The sequence below is a fragment of the Phragmites australis genome, chromosome 3 (assembly GCF_958298935.1).
Source record: "Phragmites australis chromosome 3, lpPhrAust1.1, whole genome shotgun sequence".
Lineage (NCBI taxonomy): Eukaryota > Viridiplantae > Streptophyta > Magnoliopsida > Poales > Poaceae > Phragmites > Phragmites australis.
In genome coordinates, this window is record NC_084923.1 from 43437815 (window position 1) to 43464888 (window position 27074).

At 43.1% G+C, this 27074-nt stretch overlaps 4 protein-coding genes, 1 long non-coding RNA gene and 1 other non-coding gene across 8 annotated transcripts; 4 read left to right on the plus strand and 2 right to left on the minus strand.

Moving 5' to 3' along the window:
• Positions 1-297: 297 nt before the first annotated feature.
• Positions 298-8726, minus strand: LOC133913229 (calcium-transporting ATPase 3, endoplasmic reticulum-type-like). Its single transcript, XM_062356316.1, has 4 exons — positions 8685-8726; positions 8517-8567; positions 8369-8402; positions 298-673 (listed from the first exon to the last, which is right to left on the minus strand). Exons 1-4 carry the CDS (start codon positions 8715-8717, stop codon positions 537-539), a joined length of 255 nt encoding a protein of 84 aa, XP_062212300.1. The 5' UTR covers positions 8718-8726; the 3' UTR covers positions 298-536.
• Positions 1963-5448, plus strand: LOC133913228 (serine carboxypeptidase-like 7). Of its 3 annotated transcripts, none has more exons than XM_062356312.1 (14): positions 1964-2242; positions 2333-2478; positions 2874-2950; positions 3036-3158; positions 3263-3365; positions 3515-3552; positions 3644-3745; positions 3882-3962; positions 4042-4173; positions 4282-4353; positions 4506-4630; positions 4735-4848; positions 5118-5163; positions 5288-5448. In XM_062356312.1, the coding sequence occupies exons 1-14, from the start codon at positions 2055-2057 to the stop codon at positions 5369-5371; spliced, it is 1431 nt and encodes a 476-aa protein (XP_062212296.1). In that variant the 5' UTR covers positions 1964-2054; the 3' UTR covers positions 5372-5448. The 3 variants fall into 3 exon arrangements, with proteins under 3 accessions (XP_062212297.1, XP_062212296.1, XP_062212299.1); XM_062356315.1 differs by having other exon boundaries at positions 4735-4874; positions 5288-5303; XM_062356313.1 differs by lacking the exon at positions 5288-5448 and having other exon boundaries at positions 1963-2242; positions 4735-4880.
• Positions 6217-7755, minus strand: LOC133911229 (uncharacterized). Its single transcript, XR_009908627.1, has 2 exons — positions 6463-7755; positions 6217-6374 (listed from the first exon to the last, which is right to left on the minus strand). It is a non-coding gene; the product is annotated as an uncharacterized LOC133911229 (long non-coding RNA).
• Positions 8727-15568: 6842 nt separating the features above from the next.
• Positions 15569-19000, plus strand: LOC133913230 (glycosyltransferase BC10-like). Its single transcript, XM_062356317.1, has 2 exons — positions 15569-16398; positions 18065-19000. The coding sequence occupies exons 1-2, from the start codon at positions 15874-15876 to the stop codon at positions 18704-18706; spliced, it is 1167 nt and encodes a 388-aa protein (XP_062212301.1). The 5' UTR covers positions 15569-15873; the 3' UTR covers positions 18707-19000.
• Positions 19001-20471: 1471 nt separating this feature from the next.
• Positions 20472-21979, plus strand: LOC133913231 (uncharacterized). The gene is made up of 3 exons (XM_062356318.1): positions 20472-20769; positions 20881-20927; positions 21658-21979. Exons 1-3 carry the CDS (start codon positions 20562-20564, stop codon positions 21790-21792), a joined length of 390 nt encoding a protein of 129 aa, XP_062212302.1. The 5' UTR covers positions 20472-20561; the 3' UTR covers positions 21793-21979.
• Positions 21980-22444: 465 nt separating this feature from the next.
• TRNAV-CAC (transfer RNA valine (anticodon CAC)) lies at positions 22445-22518 on the plus strand. The gene has a single exon. It is a non-coding gene; the product is annotated as a tRNA-Val (tRNA).
• The last annotated feature ends 4556 nt before the right edge of the window (positions 22519-27074 follow it).

The window sequence follows — 27074 nt, forward strand, 5'->3', positions numbered from 1 at the left end:
AATCAGCAGAATTATGTCAAACAGCAACTTTCAGTTTTTAGCTCCCAAATGATACGCAGACACAGCATGAAACATTTCAAATTACGCATGATAATCAAACAGCCAGCAGAGATTCCTCAAGGCCAGGGTGGACCGTGTCCCATCCCAACTAAAATTTCTTAAAGACATAATACTTCTTGAGTGAGTATGGATACAAATTAGGTGGAAGATTCGCCCTCTGCCCCTCCTAGAGACTTGTTTAATTAAGTTTCTTCATGTTACTTTGGTGCTGTTTGCAGTGGGGATACAACAACCGACAAGCGACAGAAAGGAACTTATTTATTTAAGTAATTTTGCAGAATACAATGTGTGTGGACTACACAACTGCAGTGCAAAATTAGAGTTAATGTCATGCTTTCACAGATGATAGAAAATGGTACATATTTGGATTCTTGGTAGAGAAGCTCATTAGCAGTTCTGTGTTCTGATGGCAACAAAAATATGGGAATATTGATTGAGAGTAAAAATTCAGATGGAGTCAAACCCACCATTGGGTCCTAAAAAACAAAATATGGGAATACGCGATACCAACTTGATCTTATGATGAACACTATTGAAAATGAAGCACACAGGTAATATGTAATGTGCTGCAAGGGAACTTGGAGTGATAGCTTACTTTCTTCTTGGGGGAGCACTGGAGATAATCCATGCATGAAAACAATGAAGACAAATCAGATAGGCATCAGAAAGATGTTAAGAATCACAACTTTGAATAATGCAGTGCAAAAATAAATATACATAAACACACCACGGCCCAAAACATGGATGCTTTCTGTGGAGGAATAATCACTCCAATTGAAACTTTGAACTGATAAACTAGCAGGGGACTCCAGCTAGATTGAAAGCAAAAGCTATAATTTAGTTACATCAGCATTCTAGAGTGACCCATGGCATAAAATTTTGACCCATTCCAAGGTGTTTTTCTGTTGGATATGTGTTGAATAATTATACGGAGTTAGTTACGTATAGTGTTTAGAGTTGTATTAGCGGTATATGGTGGAATTCTAGTAGGATTCTAGTGAAATCCTAGTAGGACTCCTGTCTCCAGGCCTTCTTATAAATATGAGAGGAGAGCCACTGTTTGTAACCATGATGACGATATAGCGACAGGTTCGCAGGGGGCAGCAAGTTTGCGGGGACCCCAGGAAGCGGCCGGTGTTGCTAATTGGGGAGGAGCGTCCGTAGTCATACCCTGTGGATGTAGGCTTCGGTTGAACCTCGTTAACAAATATCGTGCCTCTGTTATCGTCTGTGATTGTGCGTATCATCTCGATAGATTCATCCGTTGCTTCCGCTGATGGCTTATTTCCTAATATTTCCTAATGCCCCTTAACAATTATATCCTTGTTTGATTCAGCTATTAGAACACTAATGCTTGTGAGCTGGGACACTACTTCCCAAATAATTTTTTAATGACAAACTTATCCAAACATTTGATAAGGTGTGAAATGGTAGAACAGCTTAATTACAAAAGGATCCTTCGCTGAGCAAGGTTCAGGGAACTAGTTTGTCTTATCTAAAATTATCTGAGTTTAGATGATGTTAGACACTAGTTACTATAGTACTAGCTAGCAATGAACCACAGCTGCTACAAAAAACAAAGTTTATAACTGGTTGCTTTGCGGGAATTACAAAACTCATCATTTGGATGAACACGGGGAGGTTGCATTTCGGTTCATGCAAAGCAGTTTATCGAGAACAAACACTCTTTCGCCTAAAAAAGTCTCCCCCAAATCAGTTCCTAAATACAATGTATAACATTTCAAATTTTCTATTAGACATGACAAAATCGTGAAACTGTAAACATATTGACACTCAGGCTGTACAAGTATGGCCATAGTGTACAATATTTTATGTCTGATGCTGCAACCGGTCAATCCTACCAGAAGAAAACGAATAATCTATACGCATAGAAAAGCCGAAACGCGAACAGGTCTTTCTCCCACTAGGCTGCATAGCGGAGCGAATCTTCGGCATCGAAAGTGAAGAAGAGGATCGGGTAGAGAGGGGAAAAAATGGCCTTCAAGCTTCTTTGGATCCATGCTGGACACTGCCACCTCCCTCTGCCGCTGCACCTGATCGTTGCTTGCCTTCTCCTTCTCCTCCTCCTGCTGCCGCTGCCGCTCTCCCGCTCGGCGTCGTCGACGGTGGTCACCCACCTGCCGGGATTCGATGGCCCTCTGCCCTTCTACATGGAGACCGGGTAACCAAGAACCAGCATGCTCATGCTCTGCAGCTTCGGTGCATGCAGGCCCTTGCTTCGATGACGCTATGCTCACGTGCAGCCGTGCAGGTACGTGGGCGTGGAGGAGGAGACCGGGACGGAGCTGTTCTACTACTTCGTCGAGTCGGAGCGGAGCCCGCGCACGGACGCTGTGATCCTCTGGCTCTCCGGCGGGCCCCGGTGCTCGGCCTTCAACGGCCTCGTCTATGAAATAGGTTCGTATGGACTCTGCCACGCTGACTTTGTAGTTTGGAATCGCGAGAGGTTAGAACGAAACTAATGTTAGTATGGATGGTGCTCATGTATTCATATTGGAAAGTTTAGGTTTTTGCCATCGCATCAATTACCGTTTCAACACTTATCATCACTTTTGTAATATTTAGAATCGTACTACTGATTTTAAAACTTAGAAGACTCATGTCACTAGTTGGACCGAATTGATGGTAAGAACTGAACAAGTTTTTTATCTAATCATGTCAATTAGTAGTAGGGGATCGAACAAGTTTTCGAAACCAGTAACATGGATCGAATAATTACAAAAACGGTGGCAAAAGTTGTAATGGTAATTGAAGGGAGGACATGAACCTAAATTTTCCATACATATTTGTAGGTCCTGTGCAGTTCGTTGTCAAACCTTATGACGGCACATTGCCGCAGTTGGTCTGTAGTCCGAATTCTTGGACACAGGTGAGGATGAGATACTTTGTACCATCGACCTTACACTCTTTCTCGATGCTATTTGGTGAATCTCTGATCGACCGTGAATTATCAGATGGCAAGCATTCTCTTCGTGGACTCGCCTGTTGGTTCCGGTTTTTCATACGCGCCCGATCCAAAAGGTTATGATATTGGAGATATCTCATCGTCTATGCAAGTCGTGACATTTCTGAGAAAGGTTGAGACACGCGCAACGAACATAGAGTACACTTCTATTGAAGAAAAATGTGCCTATCGAGTGATTAGTTGATCATCGTCTTTCTGCTGTTTCTGTTTATACAGTGGTTTGACGATCACCCACGATATCTTTTAAATCCTTTCTACATTGGTGGAGATTCCTATGCTGGAAAGGTGGTTCCTCTTATTGCGCAATACATTTCCGAAGGTAATTCTTGAGTATTGTGACCTTGGAGGACTCACTTAATTGTGTATTATTATTGTTTTTTTTCTTCTTTGAGACATCCATTTCCTGAAGAGAACTCTCGGTCCTAATTACCCTTGTGATTCGTTAATGCTGATTGTGCTATACTCCAGGAACTGAAGGAATGCAACATCCACTTATTAATCTCAAGGCATGTAATTTCTATCGTACGAATAAACCGACAAAAAGTGAGTATACGCCATGTGAAGTCATGTTCCTCTGTTCTTTGTTTCTTCATGCAGGGTTATCTGGTTGGCAACCCATTGACAGGAGACAAAATTGATGACAATTCTAGAATTCCTTACGCTCATTCATTTGGAATAATATCGAATCAGTTGTACGAGGTACTCTTATTCCTTCTTATATTGTTTGGAAAAGTATAGCACACTAGTAGCTTAATTCTGTAACAACACTTACGCAACACTTATTATTACACTTATGCAACACTTACTCTTTTTTCTCCCCTTTTATTTGCCAAAGGCTGCCGTGAAAAACTGTAAAGGAGATTACGCGTCCCCGACGAACAAACTCTGTGCTGACGTGGTGCGAACTATTAACAATGTAAGTTTCATCTACTGTCCTAATTGTCTAGACTTGCTGCTATCATTTGACTGCAACATCATTCCTTACATTTTCACAGCTCACGTCAGAAGTTTCTAGTTCAAACATATTGGGAGCAATATGCCCTGGTGATGATATAAGAAGAAAGTCTCGACCAGAGGAGCACTATTGGCTGGGTGACCCGCCTGAGGAACCTCCTTTTAGTTGTTTTGTAAGTCATCCTTTATCCTTTGGATGACCAATTTCACGCAAATTTAAATCAAATGCGACAAAAGTTCCTAACATTTCAGTTGTTCATTACCAATGACTACCGACATAGACATACCGCCTTTACCTGTCTTACTTTTGGGCAAACAACAATGCCACTCAAGCTGCTCTTGGGATCAAGGAGGTACAACTTCTTTACCTTTTGGTTTTGGGCCTCCACAAATTATGCATGAATATATGCTGCAATACTAAGGAATCTAGTTCGCTTTTAGCTGCTAAATAGTTTCTGAATTGCTTTGGATTAAATTTCTAATGACAAAGGGATAGCATTAACAGGGAACGGTGACAGAATGGATCAGGTGCAAACGTTATGCAGATCTTCCTTACGCGTTTGATCTTCCAAGCAGCATAAAATACCATTTCAACCTTACCTCCAGGGGTTACCGCGCTCTTGTATACAGGTGAAAATCATCATCAGCTCAGTATGATCATTCCTTATTTTTATGTTGTTTGAATCTTTTCCTCCGTGACCGTCCTTAGTTAAAATTAATTCCTCTGAGTGCAGTGGAGACCATGATCTTATCATACCATTTTCTGGCACACATGCATGGATAAGATCCTTCAACTTGTCCATAGTTGATGATTGGAGGGCGTGGCACCTTGATGGCCAGGCTGCAGGGTTAAGTCGTCTCCTTTTTTTCTAGTGTTATGGTCTTCTCTCTCTCTCTATTTCTCTCTCAATCAATCGTTTGCATCATCATCTATTAATCAATTTTTAATATGGGTGAAATTATATGCGTGTTGCCAAATCTTTTTAGACCAAATATGGAGATGGAAAGAAATAATGGAAACAAGAAAAAAAAAGAATGGGAATAGATCTTGCACTTCGCAGTTTTTCGTCGCAGTTTTGCTTGATCTGATGAACAATGCACGATGTCTTTTCCGCAGATTCACGATCACGTACACCAACAACCTGACCTTCGCGACAATAAAGGTTTGTCTCGTTTTCATCTCACTTTTCTTGGGTCTGTCGTCCGCCTTGTTGATTTATAGATCCGGATGGATGAATCATATGAACTTGGCATTGGTAACAAGGCCCTCGTTGGTTGCCTATGCAGGGTGGTTGGCATGCTGCTCCAGAAAACCGGCCTGAACAATGCTTTGCTATGGCTAAAAGGTGGCTGGACAATATGCCCCTCTGATGTGCCTCACTCAGAACGTGGATCGTGGAATTCGAGTTCAGAACGCAAGAGATTATATATATATATATATATATATATATATAGGAAAACTAGTATGTACTCCTGGGTGTATGTACTCCCACCTCTCATATACCATTTTTACACATGAGTTATACTTCTTTATCACTTTAAATATACTTCATTAGTAATTATAAGATACTACAATATAAATCCCACGAAATTTTTTATGAAATTCCATGATTTTTATCTTAATTTGCGTATATACTTCTTTTATGTATAAAAAAGAGTATATAGCAAAAATGAAAGGCTAACATTGAATTTTTTTTCATACAACTCATATTGGAGTATCTTAGAATTAGTATTAGAGTATACTAAAAATGATAAAAGAGTATAAAGTGTTTGTTTAGGTGGTATATTGCATGTGGGAGTACATACTCCTAGGAGTATAGAATAGGTGTCCTATATATATATATATATATATATATATATATATATATATATATATATATATATATATATATACACACGCGCCCGCACGCACGCACACACATATATATATATATACATATATACATACATATATATATATATACTGTATGTATATTCTGCATGTATATTTACTGTAGTTCATGTCTGCATACACCTCATAAGTTGTAACTCACAGTGTTTCGGGTTGTAACTAGGGGATGTGCGCAGTGCGAATAACAAGTTGTAACTTTAAGTATTTCTGAACGTGAAGTTGTAACTGGTCTATCTAACAAGTTGTAACTTAAGTGTTTCGGGTTGTAACTGAGGAATGTGCGTAGTGCGAATAACAAGTTGTAACTCACAGTGTCAGCTTCTCGTGTTGCAATTATGTATTTGTACCTAACAAGTTATAACTCATGGCGTTTCGGGTTGTAACAGGGGATGTACGCAGTGCGAATACCTCAGGAGCTTTTTCAGCATTTGTTTCAGTGATCACACCCACAGCTGCATTTGCTGCCAGTATCATAAATATGACCTACAGTGAAAATCGAAGCACCAAATCATTTATTACCTGCAAGTCATTCTCAACCAGTGGTATATATCCACCAAACTTGACAACTTACAGATGGTTCCAAAAATGCTGATAATCCAGTTTCACCATTCATCCGAGCCAAAAGGAAGGAGATCACAGCAGCTGCTATCAATATTTTGACAAGCAAATCGTCAAACTGCTTCAAAACTAACTTCCAAAAGGGAGCACCTGGGTAAGAAGTTCCATGTCAAAAGATGAATACTGAAGGGTATACAAAATTGTTAGTTCAAAGAGCAAATAGAAAAGAGAAAAAAATTTGAGAGAATCAAAGATGAAAGATGTAAGCTGTACAATAATAAGGGTGACCTTCGAGGTCCAAACAAAAGTTAGTCTTAATTAAAATCAAGTTCAGAAGACATGTTTCCCACAACTGATAGACGTGCCTTGTACATATACAGGCATGTGATTAAAAGATGACAAAAGCAGGAAGGTACTTGTACATGTATGCAACCATGCAACCATTGCATAATGTATGGGAAATTTTTTAAAAAATAAAAGGCAAAAAAAAAAACAGCGGAAGTCACACGATTGTGACATAAAGAGTGTAAACAGATGGTTATATCTTGTTTTCTACCTTTCTTTTCCAATGATTTTTAATTTGGCCATAGAATCCTCCTAAAGCGAAATCTTATTAGTATTGTGAACTTCAGAGCTGCCCACGAGGCAAAGAAAAGGACAAAGGCCGCAATCGTAGAATATCTAGTGAACTTCCAGAAGATCTCCATGCCAGATGCAAAAAGCTAGCTACAGCAAGTCATCAGCTAAGGTACATTTTTCTGGATTGGAGTTGCCAAATGATACGCAGACACAGCATGAAACATTTCAAATTACGCATGATAATCAAACAGCCAGCAGAGATTCCTCAAGGCCAGGGTGGACCGTGTCCTGTCCCAAATAAAACTTCTTAAAGACATAATACTTCTTGAGTGAGTATGGATACAAATTAGGTGGAAGATTCGCCCTCTGCCCCTCCTAGAGACTTGTTTAATTAAGTTTCTTCATGTTACTTTGGTGCTTTTTGCAGTGGAGATACAACAGCAAAGCCTTTATTATTGTTGCTGTATCCCCACTGCAAACAGCACCGACAAGCACATTTCAAATTACGCATGATAATCAAACAGCCAGCAGAGATTCCTCAAGGCCAGGGTGGACCGTGTCCCATCCCAACTAAAATTTCTTAAAAGACATAAGACTTTTTGGATGAGTATGGATACAAATTAGGTGGAAGATTCGCCCTCTGCCCCTCCTAGAGACTTGTTTAATTAAGTTTCTTCATGTTACTTTGGTGCTTTTTGCAGTGGGGATACAACAGCAAAGCCTTTATTATTGTCTCAGCTGGTGAAGTCATGTCTCAGCTATTAGAACACTAATGCTTGTGAGCTGGGACACTACTTCCCAAATAATTTTTTAATGACAAACTTATCCAAACATTTGATAAGGTGTGAAATGGTAGAACAGTTTAATTACAAAAGGATCCTTCGCTGAGCAAGGTTCAGGGAACTAGTTTTTCTTATCTAAAATTATCTGAGTTTAGATGATGTTAGACACTAGTTACTACAGTACTAGCTAGCAATGAACCACAGCTGCTACAAAAAACAAAGTTTATAACTGGTTGCTTTGCGGAAATTACAAAACTCATCATTTGGATGAACACGGGGAGGTTGCATTTCGGTTCATGCAAAGCAGTTTATCGAGAACAAACACTCTTTCGCCTAAAAAAGTCTCTCCCAAATCAGTTCCTAAATACAATGTATAACATTTCAAATTTTCTATGAGACATGACTTCACCAAAATCGTGAAACTGTAAACATATTGACACTCAGGCTGTACAAGTATGGCCATACTGTACAATTTTTTATGTCTGATGCTGCAACCAGTCAATCCTACAAGAAGAAAACGAATAATCTATACGCATAGAAAAAGCCGAAATGCCTCACCGTTTTTGCCGTAGAGCCTCGTGTGCTGCTCCACCTGAGCACAGAAACCAAAACCAAATCAGCCCAACCTAACCCAACCCAACCCAACCCCATTACCCGTACACGAACCGAACCGAAATTCACATAGCAAAACACTTCAGATCAGTACCTGCGAGTCCGAGAGGCCCTTGGTGCGATCCACGCCGAACGCCTGAAGCACCTGCGAGAGGCGAGGCGACCGGATCCGTGAGCGGCGGCGGCGGCGGCGCGTAGGGATCAAATGGACACGCGACTACGCGAGGGGAGGAAGGAGGCAGAGTCGGGTGGCGCTCGTTACCTCGGCGACGGACTTGGCGTAGGCGTCCTCCATGGGCCTCCGGGGACGTCGAGGAGTGAAGAGCCCTGTCAGAGAGAAGGCCGGGGCGAGCGGGAGAGGCGGTGCGATGGAGGGAGGATAAGTGATCGGGTTTGAGCCGTTTGGGTGCGGTGTCTAGCAACGGTCACGCCCGCACCGGGGTCCCTAGACCGGTGGGGTTTTGCTCGGCGGTAGCGGTCGCGTTTGCTCTCGTTAACCTTTTGGTGCGGATCGGGCGCAGCTGGTGCGGCGCGACCGCAGGCGAAGTGAGAGGCAAGTGGATTTACCGGGGTGCAAATTACTGCCCACCTTCCGGGCTTCAGCAAATCATGATGACTTTTGTGTTTAATCACAACAGATCATCTCGAGCAAATGTAAAACCTTGTAAAAATTTACGTGCCTGGATGATTGTTTTGCATCGCAGAAGTTGGTCTGAATTTTAATTAAGATCGTGCAAACTTAAAACTCTTGTACTTTTGGTGGTATATGACGTTTCCTGTTTCTAGTTTTCCGCAGAGTAAAATTCAAACAATGTTATGTGTTCATTTTTTTTGGAAAGATGAAACTACATTAAAAAGGAAGCACATTATATCCTTATACTATAACAAAGACCCTGAGGAAAAATAAAATAATATTGAAGTCCTTCTAGGTCTCCTCCATCCCGAATGAGGACTTCTCTGCTTGGCGCTGCCGAACAAGATCACCGGACCGAACCAGCTCCACTGTTGAGCTAACAAGGGCTCCAAACATTGGTAGAAGCCGCATGATCCAACGCCATGGACACTCCATGACACATATGAACCACTGAATGTGCCTCGGACACCATCTTACCAGGTGCAGCATGGAAGACAATGATCTGCAGTAGCACGCCATGGAAACACAAAAGCGGGCCACCCAGAAGCAAATGCTAGCACCGATGACCAAATCGCCGACCTAGAAAACAAAACACGAATATGGGGAAATGTGAAGTTCCATCCCAATCGCAAGAAACAGCAAGACTAACCTCACCTCGACATCACTAGAGATGGTGTCGCCAAAGATACCGATGAGACACGGAATACATATCACACATACACAAACACAAAAGCGAACCAACCTGCCATGGCTCTCCCTAGGGATTACGACGGAGAGGGCAACATCACCGGAAAAAGCCAACAGAAACAAAAGCTCGCATGGAGTCATCGCTGACGGTACCACCGAGGCAAACCAAAGCTACCAAAACTACACCGAAACCAACTAGTAAACTACCCTACAAACTACATCCGGCGTCGATCCGTTGATATCCCCACACATCCGATGCCGGAGAGGCAAGCCAGAGGTAGGGGTTGGACGAGAATGATGCCAGATTTCAGAGTCACCTAGGAACTACTGTAGCAGTGGATAAGACCGAGAGCTAGGATGGGCGCTAACATGGCTTAACAATGTTATGTCTTCTAAAGGATCAAGATACCAAAGAGGAGTGAATTAGATTCTAAAACTTTTTCTATTATAGAGACTATTGCAATGAAATTAAACAACCTTAACCTAGATATGTACTAGTTTATAGGTGAACTATCCTATGCACAGAGAAACTCAACCAAGTTCTATCTCTACTCGGCATGATAATCCTACTAAAGAAAATTGCAAGAATGTAAATTGTGAAAATAAAATGCTAGAAGCAAATTGCTCAAATTGTAAAGAGAGCGAGGGATAGGGAGACTCGATTTTTTTTCTTGAGGTATCGAGTAGTTGACACTCTCTTTAGTACTCGTTGGAGCATCCGCGTAAAGGTATACCTCCCTCTTGATCCCGCATAAGGGGAAAAGTGATGTCTAGTAGTAGTAGTTTTCTACTCTGGATCGGTGGATTCCAAACTGGCACATCTTCATCTTAAGGCTTCAACAATCGGTTCACCATAAAGCTCACTAAGACCAATTGCTACCAAGCTATCTAGATAATGCCAATTACCAATGGTAACAAGCTAAGAACGTCACTTGACCTAATCTAAGCCAAAAAGATAGGTGGGTGCACACTAAATCTACTCTCGTAACACTAATGATGTCATTAATCTTACAATTAAGAAACTTGTAAATTACTCAAGTGTTTTCCTTTCTTTGGACTCTCTAAGGATGTAAATGAGCTCAACCATCAGCTAAAAGAGTCTTCATGACACAATGGGGGTGTATTTATAGTCAACCACCATAAACTAGTCGTTGCCCCTCGAGCCAGAAAAATTGCCTTCATTGGATGATCACGTGTTTAGAAGCATTGGACCTTCATAAACTAGATGTTACTTTATGACAACACTCACCGATTGATCAAGTGAGATTTGAGTGCCAATATTGAAATATCTGGTGTGCATAGCCTTTGAAGCCCTCTTCTACAAACTTACTTTGGTGAATCTCTGATGATCACCAGAGAGATCATCTAGTGTACAATACTCTGATGAACCAATCGGACTATCCAGTGTTTACAACTTCAAAAATTCACTAAAAAATACCTCTATGTAAATTCACTCCGATGTAATTATCTGATGCATAAAAAATTGGTCTTCTTCAATTCAATACAAACTTTGTTTCATCCTCTATCTTTGCTTTCTTAGGCTTCATCTGAGCTATCTAGCGTTAGATTTAACTAGTGTGCATCACATCTATCTTTTTAGCTCAAACTACTATTCTTAAACCTCTTAATAGTACGGCTAAAGGAAAAACAATAAACTTATCTACTCTAAGTGTCAACCCAACTCATTATGACATTTAGGACTAAATAGTCATTAATCTTCGTGCATATCTTTTGACTGGAGGTTAAGAATACCCAAGAATCATCATCATGACCTAACTTTCAATAATCATATGTCAAATACGTTAGCCACGATGATCGTGTTGCCATTAACCATCAAAACTCGAATTAGAGGCCTAGATACTTATAGTGTTTGCAAGTTACCATGGTAAGAGATGCCTAGATACTTATATATATATATGTGTGTGTGTGTGTGTGTGTGTGTGTGTGTGTGTGTGTGTGTGTGTGTGTGTGTGTGTGTCTTCTCCTATATCAATGCCAAAGGATGTCAGTAAAAACAATTTCATTATATGCGTTATTTTCACTCTAGTTCTTTAGGTTAACAACACCATAATTGAGATTTAGGTAAGTGTGCCTCTTCCAAAAATTACAACATGTCTTGATGCGAAGTTTCTTTCACCTCCCACAAAAACCATGTCATCTCCTTCTACCAGTATAACCCTCCCTACATATTTGCAAATGTCCCTTCATCTCTTCTCACCTAAATCCTTTGATCAACACATGCAAATAACCAATGCTTCATTGTCCATTATCCTAAGATTTGGGTAGTTGAATCTATCTGGATGCTCGTCAGCTCTCCTCCCAAACAAAGTTATTACAATTGTTAATTGTGAGACTAAGGTAGTTAAATCTTCCCTTGTGTTCATCCACTCTCCTCCTCAAAAATGTTTCTCTTGAAAAAATCAGTTGTGTTATTTAGTCACCAAGTTTCTTAACTAAAACATGGGTAGCTAATTTTGTTAAGCTCTATCTTAGCACGACAAACTTTGACTTCACTTTCATGCGCTTCATAAAACAAAACTGGATATGAACTATTTTTGTATGCAAAATACGACTCCTAGGATTTACCTCTTGAAATTTGAGTTAACTATACTCATGCCATTACAATTTTTCCAGTTTTGAAAAATGCTACTACAAAGATTGAAATCTGACATGTGCCGTTATAATTTGCATATGGTTCAAAACATGCCACCGGTTTACTATTTTGCACGTATTGGACATAAATGCCATCATCTTCAACATATCCATCTTTCTTGTTCTCCTTTTCTTTTCAACTCCTCATCCCATGTCTCCCGCAGTTGCCGCGGTAGCCCACATCAATCCACCCACCACGTCGCGCGTAACAACAACAATGCTTCACAACGGTGACTCCAACGCTAACCTAGCTGCAGACGAGCCATAGAAGCTCAGCTTTGACTCATCTGACCGCTTGCGCTCTTGCTCTGCCTCCACCGTCCCCACATACCATGGATGAACCCGCTACCGTCGTCATTTGTTGTCCAAGAGCATGGCTTAGTCATGCCCCTCCCATCATGACCATGGCATCGGCCGTAGCTGTGGCGCCAACCTCCCTGTCCCTCAACGACCGCAATAGGGACCACGCTACCGCCAAGAAGCTCTGGTGTAACGCTGATGAGGTCTCGCTACTCACGGGCACAACTGCCTTCAAGGCTCGCACCGACAACGCCTCGCGGCTCCCGGACATGACCGATTTATTCAAGTCCCTCGATGACTCCCTTGCCCTGCACCTCTATAGATTTGTCGATCCCTTACCGGATCTGGTTGACAAGCGTTCGACCAAAGGAGTGGAGTGAATGGGGTTGCCGGAGAAGGAGCACAGCTGGTGGTGACCATGGAGGATGGGAAAAGGATTGGGGAGATGGTGTGCTCGAGAAGAAGATGAGAGTAATGTTGTCTAAATTTTTATATAATGGCATGTTTTGAACCTAATACAATGACATCGTCCTGATTTCAATATTTGTAGTGGTATTTGTCGGTGAATCAGGAACCAGGGATCTCCAAATCCCGAGGTCAGGCCAGCAACCCGCCACGTGGCACCATCCCGCGGGGTCACCTTTGCAAGGTAAAAAAGACTAAGTCCCGGGAGAGGGCGTTCGGGGCCACAGTCAGTAGTCCCCGAGTGCTCGGGTTCCCCGATGATCTGCGAAGACTAAGGTGACCAGGAAGAAAGTGCTCGGGGAGGTAAACGGTGACCCCCGAGCACCCAAGTCCCCCGACGACCAGGAGAACCAAGTACCGGGAGGGGTGTGCTCGGGGCTGCGAGCAGTAGCCCCCCGGGCACTCGAGTACCCCGAGGACCCACTGAAGAAAGTTCCGGGAGAGAGTGCTCGGGGCTGCGAGCCGCGGCCCCCGAGCACTCGGTTCCCCAAGGATCCATACAAGCATGACCGTGAGAGAGTGCTCGGGGAGATGAACAGTGGCCCTCGAACACTCGGTTCCCCGAGGACCAAGGAAGGGCGTTCTCGGGAGAGAGTGCTCGGGGAGGTGAATAGTGACCCCCGAGCACTCGGTTCCCCGACGAGCCAGGAAGCCCCTCCTCCGTCAGTGGCCTCCACAGGGGTCCAGCGATGAGGTGTCAGCCGGTGAAAGGCCCGAGGTCGCATTTAAGAGCGCGCGTGGCCTGTCACCTCCAACTGCTCCCGCCACGCTCGGTGTCAGTTCCTGCCATGTTCTGGCAGAAGGGCGTGGGGACATTAAATGCACGGGTCACATCCCGTGCCATCCGGCGCGCATCGGGATAACGTCGCAAGGCCCGAGGCGTTCCGTCTGCTGCGCTGCTGTGGCAGGAGAACAAGACAAGACGGGCACGCCGGGCCGCTCTGCGGCTGCCCGGTGGGCCCTCTCCACGGCGCCCGTTGCCAGTGCCATCATGACGACTGATGACCAGGCGCAGGCGCTTTTTCAATCCCCCCGTCACTTCGCATAGAGGCTATGATGACGCCCTTTCCATTTATGGTGCCTTGAAACTCGTGCCCTCCCATTCGAGGTACGCCACTGCCGACGGGTATTTAAAGCGCCCGGTAGCACGGACAAAGACAAGCTAAAAAAGCCCGGCAAACTTTGTACAGTTGAAGAAGTTAAGGAAGTAGAGAAGATCGAGAAGTCCAAGAGCACCCAAAGCCAACAGATACACACAGATCGAAGAACACCTTTGTACGAGCATAGAAGCCGAAGAACAAGGAGCCCCAGGCTCTAGGATAGACAGATATTCTTGTAACTAGCACATTCCTGAGAGACATTCTCAAGACATTTATAGCATCCACACAAGAGTAGGGTGTTACGCCTCCGTGGGGTCCGAACCTATCTAAACCTCTAGTGCATTTACTCTTTTCTGCATTAGATCATTCCACCCCACCAGCCATCGCATTCATATCTATTTATTTCTCCAGGAAACTTATTCAGAATCATCCTCTGACCGAATCTCTAAAAAGGGGTCCCTCAGGATCCCTGCGACAGGAGTTAACCCTCCGATAGTATTTTTTTTAAAACGAGCAAAATATTAATGGCATGAATCTAATTAACCTTGAAATTTAGAAATAAGAAATGACATAAAAAATCATTTTTCAAGCTTGAGTTGTTATCTTGGTTTGTTTTCCAACTTGAATCGTGAAAACCTTCCAATTTGCAACATTATATACTATCCAGTAGTATGCCCACTTTACACATTTATACAAATTAGAGTGAATTTGGTTGAGTTCCATGATGATTTGTCACCAGAAAGGGCAGTTTTGAGCTTATTTCAACACCAATTGTCATCGAAAGCCACTATATGTTTGGCCACTTCAGAATATTTTGTAAGTTCAAAATTGTAGGGGGACGGATTCATAGTTTCGGATTAAAAATTGAACTGTGATAAAAATAAACGAGATCGAGAGATTAGACTTTGCAATAGATGTACTCAGTTGACCAACTTAAACCGAGATCATACTCGAGACTGAAACATTGGAGTTTGACGGGCTGTACTTTAAATGTTTTGTAGTTCAAAATTGTAGACTTTTGCAACTGTACTTGGTTGCTTAAACCAAGATCAAACTCGAGATTGAAAAATTGGACTTCTGCAATAGATGTATTCGGTTGGGACATATTAGGCTCGCCGTACGAGCCAGCACCACCGGAGCCGCAAACCACGGCCCACATCCGCGGGAGGCAAAGATCGAGGGCAAAGCATCAATGTCAGCTCTTCACCGAACCTGAAGTCTACCGAAATCGCCGTGCCACGAGGCCTCCACGAACTTGATCCACAGACACCGCCCCCCACACGCGAGCCTGACAACCTGTAGCCCCTTCACGCCTTTTGCAAACCGGGTCCAGCTGTCCATCCGACTGCGCCTCCTCTGCTGCTGGGGAGCACGAGCCCGTGACGCTACCCGTCCCACTCCAACCCCACCCACCACCACCGCAACCGCCCGCTTCCGGTTCGCACCACCCCAACCACCGCCGGCCAGCCCGGCCCGACCCCCAGATCTGGTACGTGCCGCCCCTCGACTTGGCGCGCTCGATCCGGCCTCGTGCTGGAGATATGCTAGGCTCGAGCTCACATCTGGGAGATTCCACCAAGGCGAGATCCTAGTCGCAAATCGCAGCCGCCACGATGCAGGCGCGGGTCGCGTCCATGGAGGACGTGAAGGAGGCGAGGCAGGCGGGGGCGCAGGGGCAGGGCAGGGTGTTCCCGACGGGGATGCTCAAGGTGTTCCTGGGGTTCCTGCTGCTGGGCGTGGGGCTGTCCGCGGCCGGCATGTACATGGCGCGGCACGCAGTGGCGGCGGTCGCGCCCTCGCTGTTCCGGCCGTGCCTGGGGGCCTCCGCCGCGGAGGAGGAGCCCGAGGGGCTGGAGCGGTGGACGCGGCCTCCAACACGCGTGGAGCACCCGATGACGGACGAGGAGCTGCTCTGGCGTGCGTCCTTCGCGCCGCGGGTGCGTGGGTACCCGTTCCGGCGCGTGCCCAAATTGGCCTTCATGTTCCTCACGCGCGGCCCGTTGCCGCTGGCGCCGCTGTGGGAGCGTTTCTTCCGTGGGCACGAGGGGCGCTACTCCATCTACGTGCACGCGCTTCCATCCTACCGCGCCAACTTCACCTCCGAATCCGTCTTCTACAAACGCCAAATCCCCAGTAAGGTTAGCTCGCCTCCCTCTTGCTTTGCTTCGCTCAGCCAGTTCGTAGAACCGTGGTAGGTAGCTTTGGTAACTTATGCTGATCTAGACGGATTGGCAGCAAAAAGAAACTCCAATTTAGTGCTAAAATTGTACACTGAGCTTTGCTGTACTGTTCCTCAACGATTTTGCACGTGATCTTACAAGTTGGTAACTGAATACCTAAGTATCAGTAGCTTTAATGAAATCATAAGGAACAGTTATTTTGAGAAATAGCTTTAATATACTGAACGTGGTGGTACTTACTGCAAGTAAGGAAGCCGTGAGTAATGCACCTAGGAATCCCGTAGAGTTGTAGTTTCATCCTTGTGTGTTAACCAAGCCCCGGGTCACTGCAAATGTTGGGTGCTGGTTTAGATAATCGAATTGAACTGAAAGAAGATGATCAAATTCACACGTATGTTGTGACAAGTGAAGTTCCTGGTACATGCCTTTTATGAACCTGTTCTCGATCCCACAAGGTTGAATTTTATGCTGTGTGTCTGTAATATCACTGCCAGTTACCCTCCATTGAGACGTGATATAAATCTGATCCGCAGCACTGCCTCTCATATTACCAGACCTACTATCAAGCGACAACTGTTTCCAGCTTAGTATGCATTTACAACTTACAAAAGCTCAAGTAGTCCAAAATTTTTATTGCCTTTTCTATTTCACAGCACATTTGTGTTGAAGTTGAAATTGATCAAAGTAAGATGAACAAGAACTCATGCTGAAACATTGACTACAGTGATCATTTGTTTACCGTTGATAAGGTTATGGTTTTGGTTTTTTGGGAAGACCGACCATTGTTGTGACTATAGGGTTTGGTCATGGACTCATGGCGGTCATATTCTGGAGGTTTTTCAGATGAACAATTGGGAGCACATACCTTAATTGAACTGTGTGAAAACCATGCCTATAGATGTTTCTTGCAGGCTTCACAGTTATTGTGTGATGGGCATTGATTAGTGGGAAGGGGATGGCGAAGCTCGTAGTGGAATCAGGTGGGAGGACCGGGTGGGAAGACGGGGACGATGCCAGTGACTCGTCTTGGTCACCGGCTTGGAGATGGTGGTGGCGGCTGCTGGGCAGCAGGGTGGCGGCTAGGGTAGAGAGAGGTGGCAACAGTGCACTGGAGGGAGGGAGAGGAAAATCTCCTTTTCTTAATTGATCCAAAGGGTACAGCTCCTCTCGTCATATGGAGAGACAAGTAACAAGTTACTTCAAACCCAAGTAATTCGTAAGGATGGAATCTTATAGATATGATCCACCCTACCTAAACAAACTAAAATTTTCTAAACAACCTTATCTCTAATTCCTTTAATAAGATATCTTGCCGACAACTCCGGCTTGACGACGAAAGGAAGGTGGTGGCCTGCCCTAGGGCATGCGCTCCCTCCCTGGCGGTGGCCCTAGCCCTGGCTGCCATCGCCTCTGGGTTGGGCCAGCCAAATGGGCCCAACGGGCCCTGATCCATGACATATTGACTGATTGTTATCCGAGTACTATGATGGTAGATGATGTAAACCAATATATACAACATAGTGGTGCGTAGTATTGTTTGGTCAATTGGATGAGTAATTTCTGTTGCTTGTCTCTGGTATTGAGATGCCCTGACATATTTGCTTGATTTGTGTGCTGATCACAGGTTGCAGAATGGGGTCAAATGACCATGTGTGATGCTGAGAGACGTCTACTTGCCAACGCTTTGCTGGATATATCCAACGAATGGTTTGTGCTTGTGTCTGAGTCCTGCATTCCTATATTTGACTTCAACACAACATACCAGTACTTCCAAAATTCGAGCCAAAGCTTTGTCATGGTGTTTGATGATCCTGGCCCATATGGACGCGGGCGGTACAACTGGAACATGACCCCTGAGGTTGAACTTGAACAATGGCGCAAAGGCTCACAATGGTTTGAAGTAGACAGAGAACTTGCCATTGCAATTGTCAAGGACATAGTCTATTACCCAAAATTCAAGGAGTTTTGCAGACCTCATTGTTATGTTGATGAGCACTATTTCCCTACAATGCTCACGATCGAAGCTCCGCACAGCCTGGCGAACAGGAGTGTTACCTGGGTGGATTGGTCAAGAGGCGGTGCACATCCAGCCACTTTTGGCAGGGGCGATATCACGGAGGAATTCCTAAGGAGAGTTCGAGAGGGACGAACTTGTCTATACAATAACCAGAACGCGACAATGTGCTTCTTGTTTGCGCGGAAGTTTTCTCCAAGTGCATTGGAGCCATTGTTAGAGCTAGCGCCCACTGTGCTCGGTTTTGATTGATGTAATGCTTTAACAGGTGCCACCTGTAGTTTTGATATTAGATCATTGTAGGTAGGCATACATGCGTGGAGGTATGGGCTTATCTTGATGGATGAAAACATGCACGACGACCCACCTCCGCTTGATTATTATTCGCAAACTTGTATTGCTTTGTACAGTAAACTGACAATGGATCACAAGAGAACTTTTCTCTTGGATTACTAAGCTGTATTTTCTCTTTACTTTATTGGAAGGTATTATTGTGAAATTTTGAACAAAAAGATAATGAGCAACAAACAAATTGGCGTGCCACAAGCAAGTCTGAACCAAAAATAGAGCGCAGATGATGTAAATGGAACGACGTATGATACTATGACGTGTTTGAACCTGAACCTGGGCCAAAACCCAAGCTGCACGCCTGTACCAGAGATGGTCTCTCCGTTTCCATCCGGAAAAGAACCCGTGGCCTGCATCCCTCTCGGGACTTCTCAAGTATGGCAACCTAGCCCCGTGTCTCAATCCCAGGGGAAACCAATGGATCCAATCAGAAGGCTGATCCCTGTCAGCGGTAGGGATAGTATTTTTTTTATTAGCTCGATCCAAAACTCAATTAAACTACAGATTCACTTCCACCTACTTAAATTTTAAAAATAAATTAAATAATACTTCAAAATCATCTATTAAGTATTCACTTGTATTACTAGTCAACAACAGATCATCTCCAGCAAGTGGTCCACTACTCGTCTTTGAGCAGAGGAATGGAGTTAGATGGAGGTGACTTCTCGGTATGATGACCTCCACTGCATCCATACCTGACAACAGTGGATTAAGAAATCGGAGCAAGATATGCACGAATTTAATCCGACTTTCTAGGTTTGAGGGTAAGTGAACGCATGCAAACACCTAGAGTAATAGGAGTGGAAGTGACAAGACAGCTGTAAAACTTCTTAAATGACACTTTCTATCGGACTTTTCCACCAAAGGTAAAAGAAGACTTAAATCTCACTTTAGAGCATCTTCGATAATATAGTCAACTACTAAGTACGAAAGTTGTCCATGTCGCATATAGATAACACATGAATCTTTAAATTTATTAGAATTCACATGTAATATGGTGTATTAAAGTCTGCATACGTCTTTAGAGAGTGTTATAGACTGACTATTAGTTAATAGCTAGTTTCTCTCTTCATTCGTTTTCTCTTTTACGTAGATCAAAATCTAATATGACATCCCTTATAACTAGGTGACTTGAATGGTTAGAAACGCTATTATAGTTAGTCAACTACTTTAGTCAACGATGCTCTCAATAATTAAATTCTGCTAATCAATGAACCAGGGCAAGCATCCATCCTTCTCAGCTGTTCACGACTTCATCCAACCTGAAATCTAAATATTTTTTGTTAAAAAAAATCTAAATTAGATCATTGTTGGATTACATGTGTGGAACTATGGGCTTATCCTGAGGGACGACATGAACGCGGCCCACCTCCACTTGATTATTTTACACGGACTTGTATTGTTTTGTACACTGAACCGACAATGGATCACAGGAGAACTTTTCTCTTGGATTAGTACCCTGTATTTTTTTAGATTATTGGAAGGTCTTACTGAGAACTTTTTTACTAAAAAAGAAACTGAGCAAAGGGCAAAGCTTAACGTGCTCTTTCAAAGGCTGAGCCAAAAATAAATTGCAGATGATGTAAATGGAACGACTAATGATGTGCCAGGCAGCCTGAACCTGAACTTGGCCCATAACCCAAACTGTACTAGAGATGTTCTCCCTGTCTGTTTCCATCCAGAAAAACCTGTGGCCTTCGTCCCTCTCAGGACTTCCACATATCAAGGATCGCAGCTTAGCATTGAGTAACACTGTCCAATGGCTCAGCCCCAAGGGAAACTGATGAATCCGATCAGGAGGCCGATCTCTGCAGCTTCATCCTTTCATCAGTCGGCGGCAACGCATCTCCAGCAAGTGGTCACCTTGGCCCAGAGGAATGGAGTTAACAGGAGGTGCCTTCTCACTCTGCTGATATCCACTGCAGCCATACCAGACGGCAGTGAATCAAGAAAGGCTCTACTGCAAGGTGAGTGCGAATTTGATCAGACTTTCTGGGTTCGAGCTAGTGACATTAACGGATGATCTGTTATCTGTCTTGGACATATCGATAATTTAGCTTCTTCCTTCGTGTACGCAGAGTATCGGAAGAAATCAAAGGAGAACAAAGAAAAGAATGACAAGGAGGTGTGCGGCCTTCTTTCAATTCTTTTTCCTTAGTATGCCAACATTGCCAATTGATTGAGAAAAATGGCTAAATCATTCCACAGGTCCCGAGTAACCAAGGAGACTTTTCGAGGGTGACCGATGAAAACCAGAAATATTAGCATAAATTTTTAGTCTAGGAACATGAGTGCTGAAGTAAAGTAGTCCAAATGATGAGCTTCGGGGAAAGTTAGGCTTATACTGTAATTTAGGCTCGTTTTATATTTCCTACTGAATACTGAATGGTAGTTCATTGGTTCTGAAGTAAATGTCTCATGACTTAAAAAGGAAGGGAACCTTTGTGCTAGTTGCAGGTCGAAGCTACAGTTGTATAGTACCTTACATATTAGAATGACTATTAGGCCCCCTTTGGAATGCAGATTTTTTCCCCAATTCCTGCGGGAATGCAGCAATTGAACTGATTCATGTGAAATTCCTATGAAATTCCTGTGTTCCAAAGGGGCCTTAACTTGCTAACTTTAGCTAAATCCTCGTTCTAGAAATGAAGTTTCATATGCAGCTCCTTTACAATTCTCAAACAAGTCGAGGTTCCAAAGTCACACCCACAGTATTTTTTTCGAACCACGCCCTCCCATAATAATTCAGAAGTTGGTAATTATAAAGGCGAGCTGCCATTAGAAAAATCAACTGCGAATGGTGTCGGTATGTAACACTGCTACTGATCATATTCTTCTGTTTTCTCATGTTCTAGAGGCTGGATGATTACTACAAGAGAAATTACAGGGACTACTTCGGGCTCATAGAAGGCCCCGCCAGAGAGAAGAAAGAGGACGAGCGCACGGAGTCGGAGAAAAGAATCCTCGAGTGGCTTGACAAGAACAAGTAGTTCATGATCTGGAGAAATGTGTGCCAAAATTCTGTCAGGGTTTTTCGCTTGTTCCAGTTCTTGCTTTAGCTATGGCGCTTTGTAAGAAGCACGTCTGGTTCGAAAGTTGTATGTTTGTTCCCAATTAAGGATGCATGCTTTCTTAAAAATTAGCGTCTTTTTTCTTTTATAGTTATTGGGCTTGCTATGTGCGGGTGTCAATCTGCGAGAGACGGCCGACGTGCATTACATGTAACGCGTTGGACAAGCGAGCGCGCAAGCCAGCGACGAAACATGGGAGCAGAATAAGAGCGAAACACATACGAGTGAAATAGTATAGATTAAATGATATAAGGTGAATAATTTCTGCGAAGTTTAAAGATAGTCTACATGACTAAAAGCATGACGTTCCATTTAGTACGAGAATCCCTACATATTTTTTTAATAGTAAAAAAAATTTAACCCACTACCCACAACTACCAAACAGAACATTGTCTCGAGGAAACCCGTCCATCGAAGCCTTTTTTGATGTTCTGCCCGAAAGCTGTTTTCCATGCTGATTAGAGCGCAAGCATCACCCATACGAGGTGTGATAGACGTAAAACAGGTGGAAATAGTTAATTAGTGTACTAATATATGTTTTAATACTTTCGGCAAATCGTTGAAGCAAAACGTCTGGGTGGTGTAGTTGGTTATCACGTTAGTCTCACACACTAAAGGTCCCCAGTTCGAACCTGGGCTCAGACATGACATTTTTTCTTTTTTTTTTGGCTATAAGCAAACGTTGCTTGCTTGATCAGATCTGCCATTTCCAAAGTACAATTTCTCTTCTGGTGAAAAATGTATCCTTTCCCGTCTGGCTTAAACAAATGCCTGCGATGTCACTACCCATTACAACAGCAGCAGCATATGGTAGCTGGTTACTTGATCAAAACCCAAAAAAATCCACAACATTGAACAAGCATCCTGCCTCAGACCCCAACCTTCATCTTCAACCACACGTCACCCGTCAGACCACGGTATCCACCGGTTGGCCAATCTAGGGCGCCTAACACTTTGACTTTCGCTCTCTCGTGTACTCCAGTGGGCCACGTGAGCCGAGCACCGATCCAGACCCCCACTGCCGTTTTTTACTTGCCAGTTGCCACGCGCAGAGATCACCCCGCGGACTGTAGAAAAACGCTTGCAACTTGGAGCGAGCCCCCGCCTCGGGCTCCTATTGCTCGGCGCTTGCTGGTGACGGCTGCGACGGCGGCCGGCGTAGGTCCCTGCGTCACCTGGCAGCAGTGGATTTGACCACGCAAAAGGGGGGCAGTTGTTGCATTAGATTAGGCCTGGTTAGGTTAGGTGGCCCGCAACTGCGTTTGTGCCTTGCTCCGTGATGCAACCAACCCAGTCATCTGTGAAAGAAATTTTATAAGGCCACGTGCGTGCGTAGGATCTCGGTGAGATACTTATCCGCTCCGTGCAGGTGCAATTACACGGCGCGTGCGTGCATGTCTATGCGCGGATCTATATGAAAGATCAAATCTCATAAAATTTCTTTTTAATTATCTGTCATTCTTTCTGATCAGGTCATCCATCATCTCGGAGTAATTGGTTATCATAAATTTTATATCGTGGATGAGGAAAAAACAATCTAAGGGAACTAATATTTATAAAAAAAATATTTTATTAGTTGTATTTGTCTAGATAGATAAAATCGAATTTCTATTTGATTGATCGAATCTGAATCTGTATGAGTTGATGTAAAAGTTGAGATTGATCGAATCTAAAGCTTATATTAAGATGATTTCGTGACAGTGATAAATAGGATCGTCTGCATGAGACTGTGGAGGGAAACTTAGATTGGGCTTTCCTCCCGAGCCATATTATATGCGTACATTTACATCCACTGAATCAGACTATAATAATATATATGGACAAGCAAACACGCTTTTATTTAAAGTTATGTGTCTTCCATGGATCAGGTTCCTCCTATACGAACAACCATTCAGCACTAGTTGTTTGCATCATTGGCTCGATTCGTTTGTGGGAGGGTGGAAGGGAGTAAGGTAGTATTTGGTTGGTTGAATGAAGTTGAATAAAGTGGTACATATATGTTATTTGGTTATATATATGGAATGGTATGAGAATGTGTTTGGTTGGATATGGTCACGTCCTAAAACTGTAATCACATAATTAAGCATAACCATACTTCATAACCATTATGTTTAATTTTGTGTATTTTTTTGTTTTGGAACACTAGAGCATTTCGTTTAGAGTGAATCGGTTAAGAGAAAATAATTTGGAAGAGAAAAGAATAGAATTAATAGTTAAAACAGACTTCTTTCTCTAGCATATGAGGTGGCCATTGGTGGACAACCACTCCCTCTCTTCCTTGGACAACAGCCCCACCTGCTCCCTCTCTCTCCCTCACACTCTCTCCAACCGGCCAAGGCAAGGGAGCAGCTCACCTCTCCCTCCCCTCAAGCGCTCTCTCTCTTTCTTTCTCGAATCCGCCTTCTAGAAGCCAAATCGAGCTATGCATGTGGTACTCATGTGTTTCTTAGCTCCTAAGCTCCTCATCCATCTAATTCATTTTCATTTTTCCGAAGGATTCGAACTGGTTTTGATATCATTTGGTGTTTTTGATTGAAGCATCAGGAGTACCAGCGTTCTTCCTCTTTCTGAGCCTTTTCACCTTCCACCAACGGTCACCGACCTCGGCAAAGCATACTAGGGGAGTCTTCTAGGCTCTCATTGTAAGATACGCAATTTGATTGGTTGAAATCCGAGTTTGTAGCTTCGGTTGCAAAGTTGTGAAGCGCCTCATGTTCTTGAACCTTGGATGAATTTGAGGATTTTGGATAAGTTTTGAGCTAGGAAATCGAGTTGCTAGTTAGTGAGTGAGGTCTATACCCTATGAACTACTGCAAAACCTTCTCTCTTTGGATCAAGAAAGCTCGCAAATAGGATCGACCATTTTTTCCCACGAAAAGATTTCTTTGCAATAACCCGGATAGTCCAGGTTAAACTCGGAGGTTCCAGGTAGACCAGGAAAAACCCCATTTTTTTTACTCGAAATTCGTTAAGGTTTAGGGTGCATTTTGGGTCTAGAAACCTTTGTATAGTATGTATGTATGTCTATGTAGGATAGATTTAGCATGCCAATCAAATCGATAGAGTAAAGTCATTGAGAAGTTCAAGTCTGTCCAACCCGGATATTCCGGGTTAAACCCGGAGGGTCCGGGTATTTCGTGGTGCTTTTAACCAAGCACACTTGCTTGGAGCCTCACCCAGACATTCCGGTCTAACCCGGAGGTTCTGAACTTAGCCAGAACTTTCGAGTTAATCCAAAAAAAGCTAACCGAGAACCTCTGTTCGGAGTACACCCTAGAGGTTCCAGAACCCGGATGTTCCGATTTTAACTCGGAATCTCTGACCTCCTGTTAGTTTTACGATGTGGTTTAGGTCGCAAAGTTTGTTATTCTTTCACATTTCTCACACTCTTAACATGTTGTTATGCATATTGTAGTATATATTATTACACATCATTCATGCTCATCATTGCATGCTTCTTTAGTAAACAAATAACCAGAGAGTGACATGAACATGGGCGAAGGTGACGCTAATCTACTAGAATTCTGCGAGTGTTGTGTGGGTAGCATTAAGCAGTCACTAGAGCTAGAGCAGTAATGCAAGCATATAAGCATACTCTTCTTAGTATTTTAGATCAATATGTGTCTATTGTGATAAACTATATTTTATGTATATTTGCATGGGAATGAGTCGAGTGCCGTGTTGATACGGGTAGAAACTATATTGATGCATTATCTTTTCCTTGTATTGTTGGTAATCTATATATTTATAGCCTTGATAATATTATCGGTATCTAACTTAAGAGTAGCTCGAAATGCTTAGAAATGTATAGTTCTTTTGGTAGAAGTCGAGCGATGGTTCAATCCCCGTTCACGAGCTTAGGGCTTACTTACTTATTCACAAAGGACATGACTAAGATGTCGGGATGATTGAGTGTGAGGATAAGATGAGATGTGGACGGTGCTAGAGTTATGTCGGAAAAGGAACCCAAATGCCATAGACCGTTTGCATCGGTTAAGCATCATCCATCAGTGTCGTTGGCTTTAGCACTTTCTGTACTCACAACATGCTGATCTAATGGTAAGGTAAGCCTAGTATCATACACCATGTTGATGCTTGTCTTACGGCCCTATGACGCGTATGAAAAAAGAACGAGGAGAAGCAATGTGACGGGGAGCCGGAGGTATCCAAGATACACTCGTGGTAACCCCAGTGCCATAGAGACATATGCGAGTGGGTAATTTTGGGTACGAGAAAAGTTACCTTGGAGGCTAAGAGGATGGACCCAGGGCGTGTGGGTAAAGGAGTATCCCCTGCAAGGTGTAAAATCAATTCGAATTATCATGCTCTCAGTCATGAGCATATTTTTGTCCATCCACGTCAGCCGTAGAGTCACAATTATGGATTGGTATGGTTAAGATGGTTCTATTTAATTATGCTAATATGATTCCAATTACTTACATGTTCATGATGTTGGTTACATGGTAGAATGATACTTTTAGTATAGTATAGTTGCTCACATATTTATGTCAAACTGCTTTCGTATATAAATCTACTTAACTATGTGGCCGATTTCTTGCTAACATCTAAATGCATAATCCTTAGAGTCAAGTTATCTATAAGTACTCATTACGAATTAAGTCTTGCGAGTATCTTTGTACTCACGCTGCTCTTTCAGGTGATATCGGCGTGAAGTAGTTGGTCTTTGGCTATGTCACGCCCGTCGATGTGAGTGGCGGGCATGAGTAGGTAACTAATCGGAGATCGTGCTTTTGTGATGGAGCCTAAGTACATATGACTTCATTCTCATTTTGTTGTTTATAGCTTTAGCTTTCGCTACATAGTTTTATTTATCTAGGGGTTGATTAGTTTTAGTATCATTGTAGCTCTTTTGCTGTAAATTGTAAGAATTTGTAAATGCTTAAGAACTTGTAATATAAGCTTAATTACTCGCTCTTTATTAAGTCATATTGTGATGTTAAATATTGGTAAGACATGTATTCCGATCTTCAGCACAAAACACGTATCAGGATTATCGGGATGATATTCTGGTTAATCGTTGAAGTCGTGATTATGTAAATAATTAACTTAGTGATTAATTAGGATATTATTTGGTCAATTTCTCATAGATATATGATATGGTACAAGAACATATTTAGTTGTTAAAAGCCATTGTATAATTAATTATTTTTATAGAAATAATATATTTTTATTTGTTATTA

Bases quoted from the DNA above. Each gene is read 5' to 3' on its own strand.
- LOC133913228 (XM_062356312.1), top strand. From the start codon at position 2,055: ATGGCCTTCAAGCTTCTTTGGATCCATGCTGGACACTGCCACCTCCCT. The intron at 3,553-3,643 runs GCATGTAATTTC...TTCTTCATGCAG, and splicing joins ATCCACTTATTAATCTCAAG to GGTTATCTGGTTGGCAACCC. The intron at 5,164-5,287 runs GTTTGTCTCGTT...TTGCCTATGCAG, and splicing joins TGACCTTCGCGACAATAAAG to GGTGGTTGGCATGCTGCTCC.
- LOC133913229 (XM_062356316.1), bottom strand. From the start codon at position 8,717: ATGGAGGACGCCTACGCCAAGTCCGTCGCCGAG. The intron at 8,568-8,684 runs GTAACGAGCGCC...CGCCTCTCGCAG, and splicing joins ACGCCAAGTCCGTCGCCGAG to GTGCTTCAGGCGTTCGGCGT. The intron at 8,403-8,516 runs GTACTGATCTGA...TTCTGTGCTCAG, and splicing joins AGGGCCTCTCGGACTCGCAG to GTGGAGCAGCACACGAGGCT.
- LOC133913231 (XM_062356318.1), top strand. From the start codon at position 20,562: ATGGCTCAGCCCCAAGGGAAACTGATGAATCCGATCAGGAGGCCGATC. The intron at 20,770-20,880 runs GTGAGTGCGAAT...TCGTGTACGCAG, and splicing joins AAGAAAGGCTCTACTGCAAG to AGTATCGGAAGAAATCAAAG. The intron at 20,928-21,657 runs GTGTGCGGCCTT...CTCATGTTCTAG, and splicing joins AAGAAAAGAATGACAAGGAG to AGGCTGGATGATTACTACAA.
- LOC133913230 (XM_062356317.1), top strand. From the start codon at position 15,874: ATGCAGGCGCGGGTCGCGTCCATGGAGGACGTGAAGGAGGCGAGGCAG. The intron at 16,399-18,064 runs GTTAGCTCGCCT...TGCTGATCACAG, and splicing joins AACGCCAAATCCCCAGTAAG to GTTGCAGAATGGGGTCAAAT.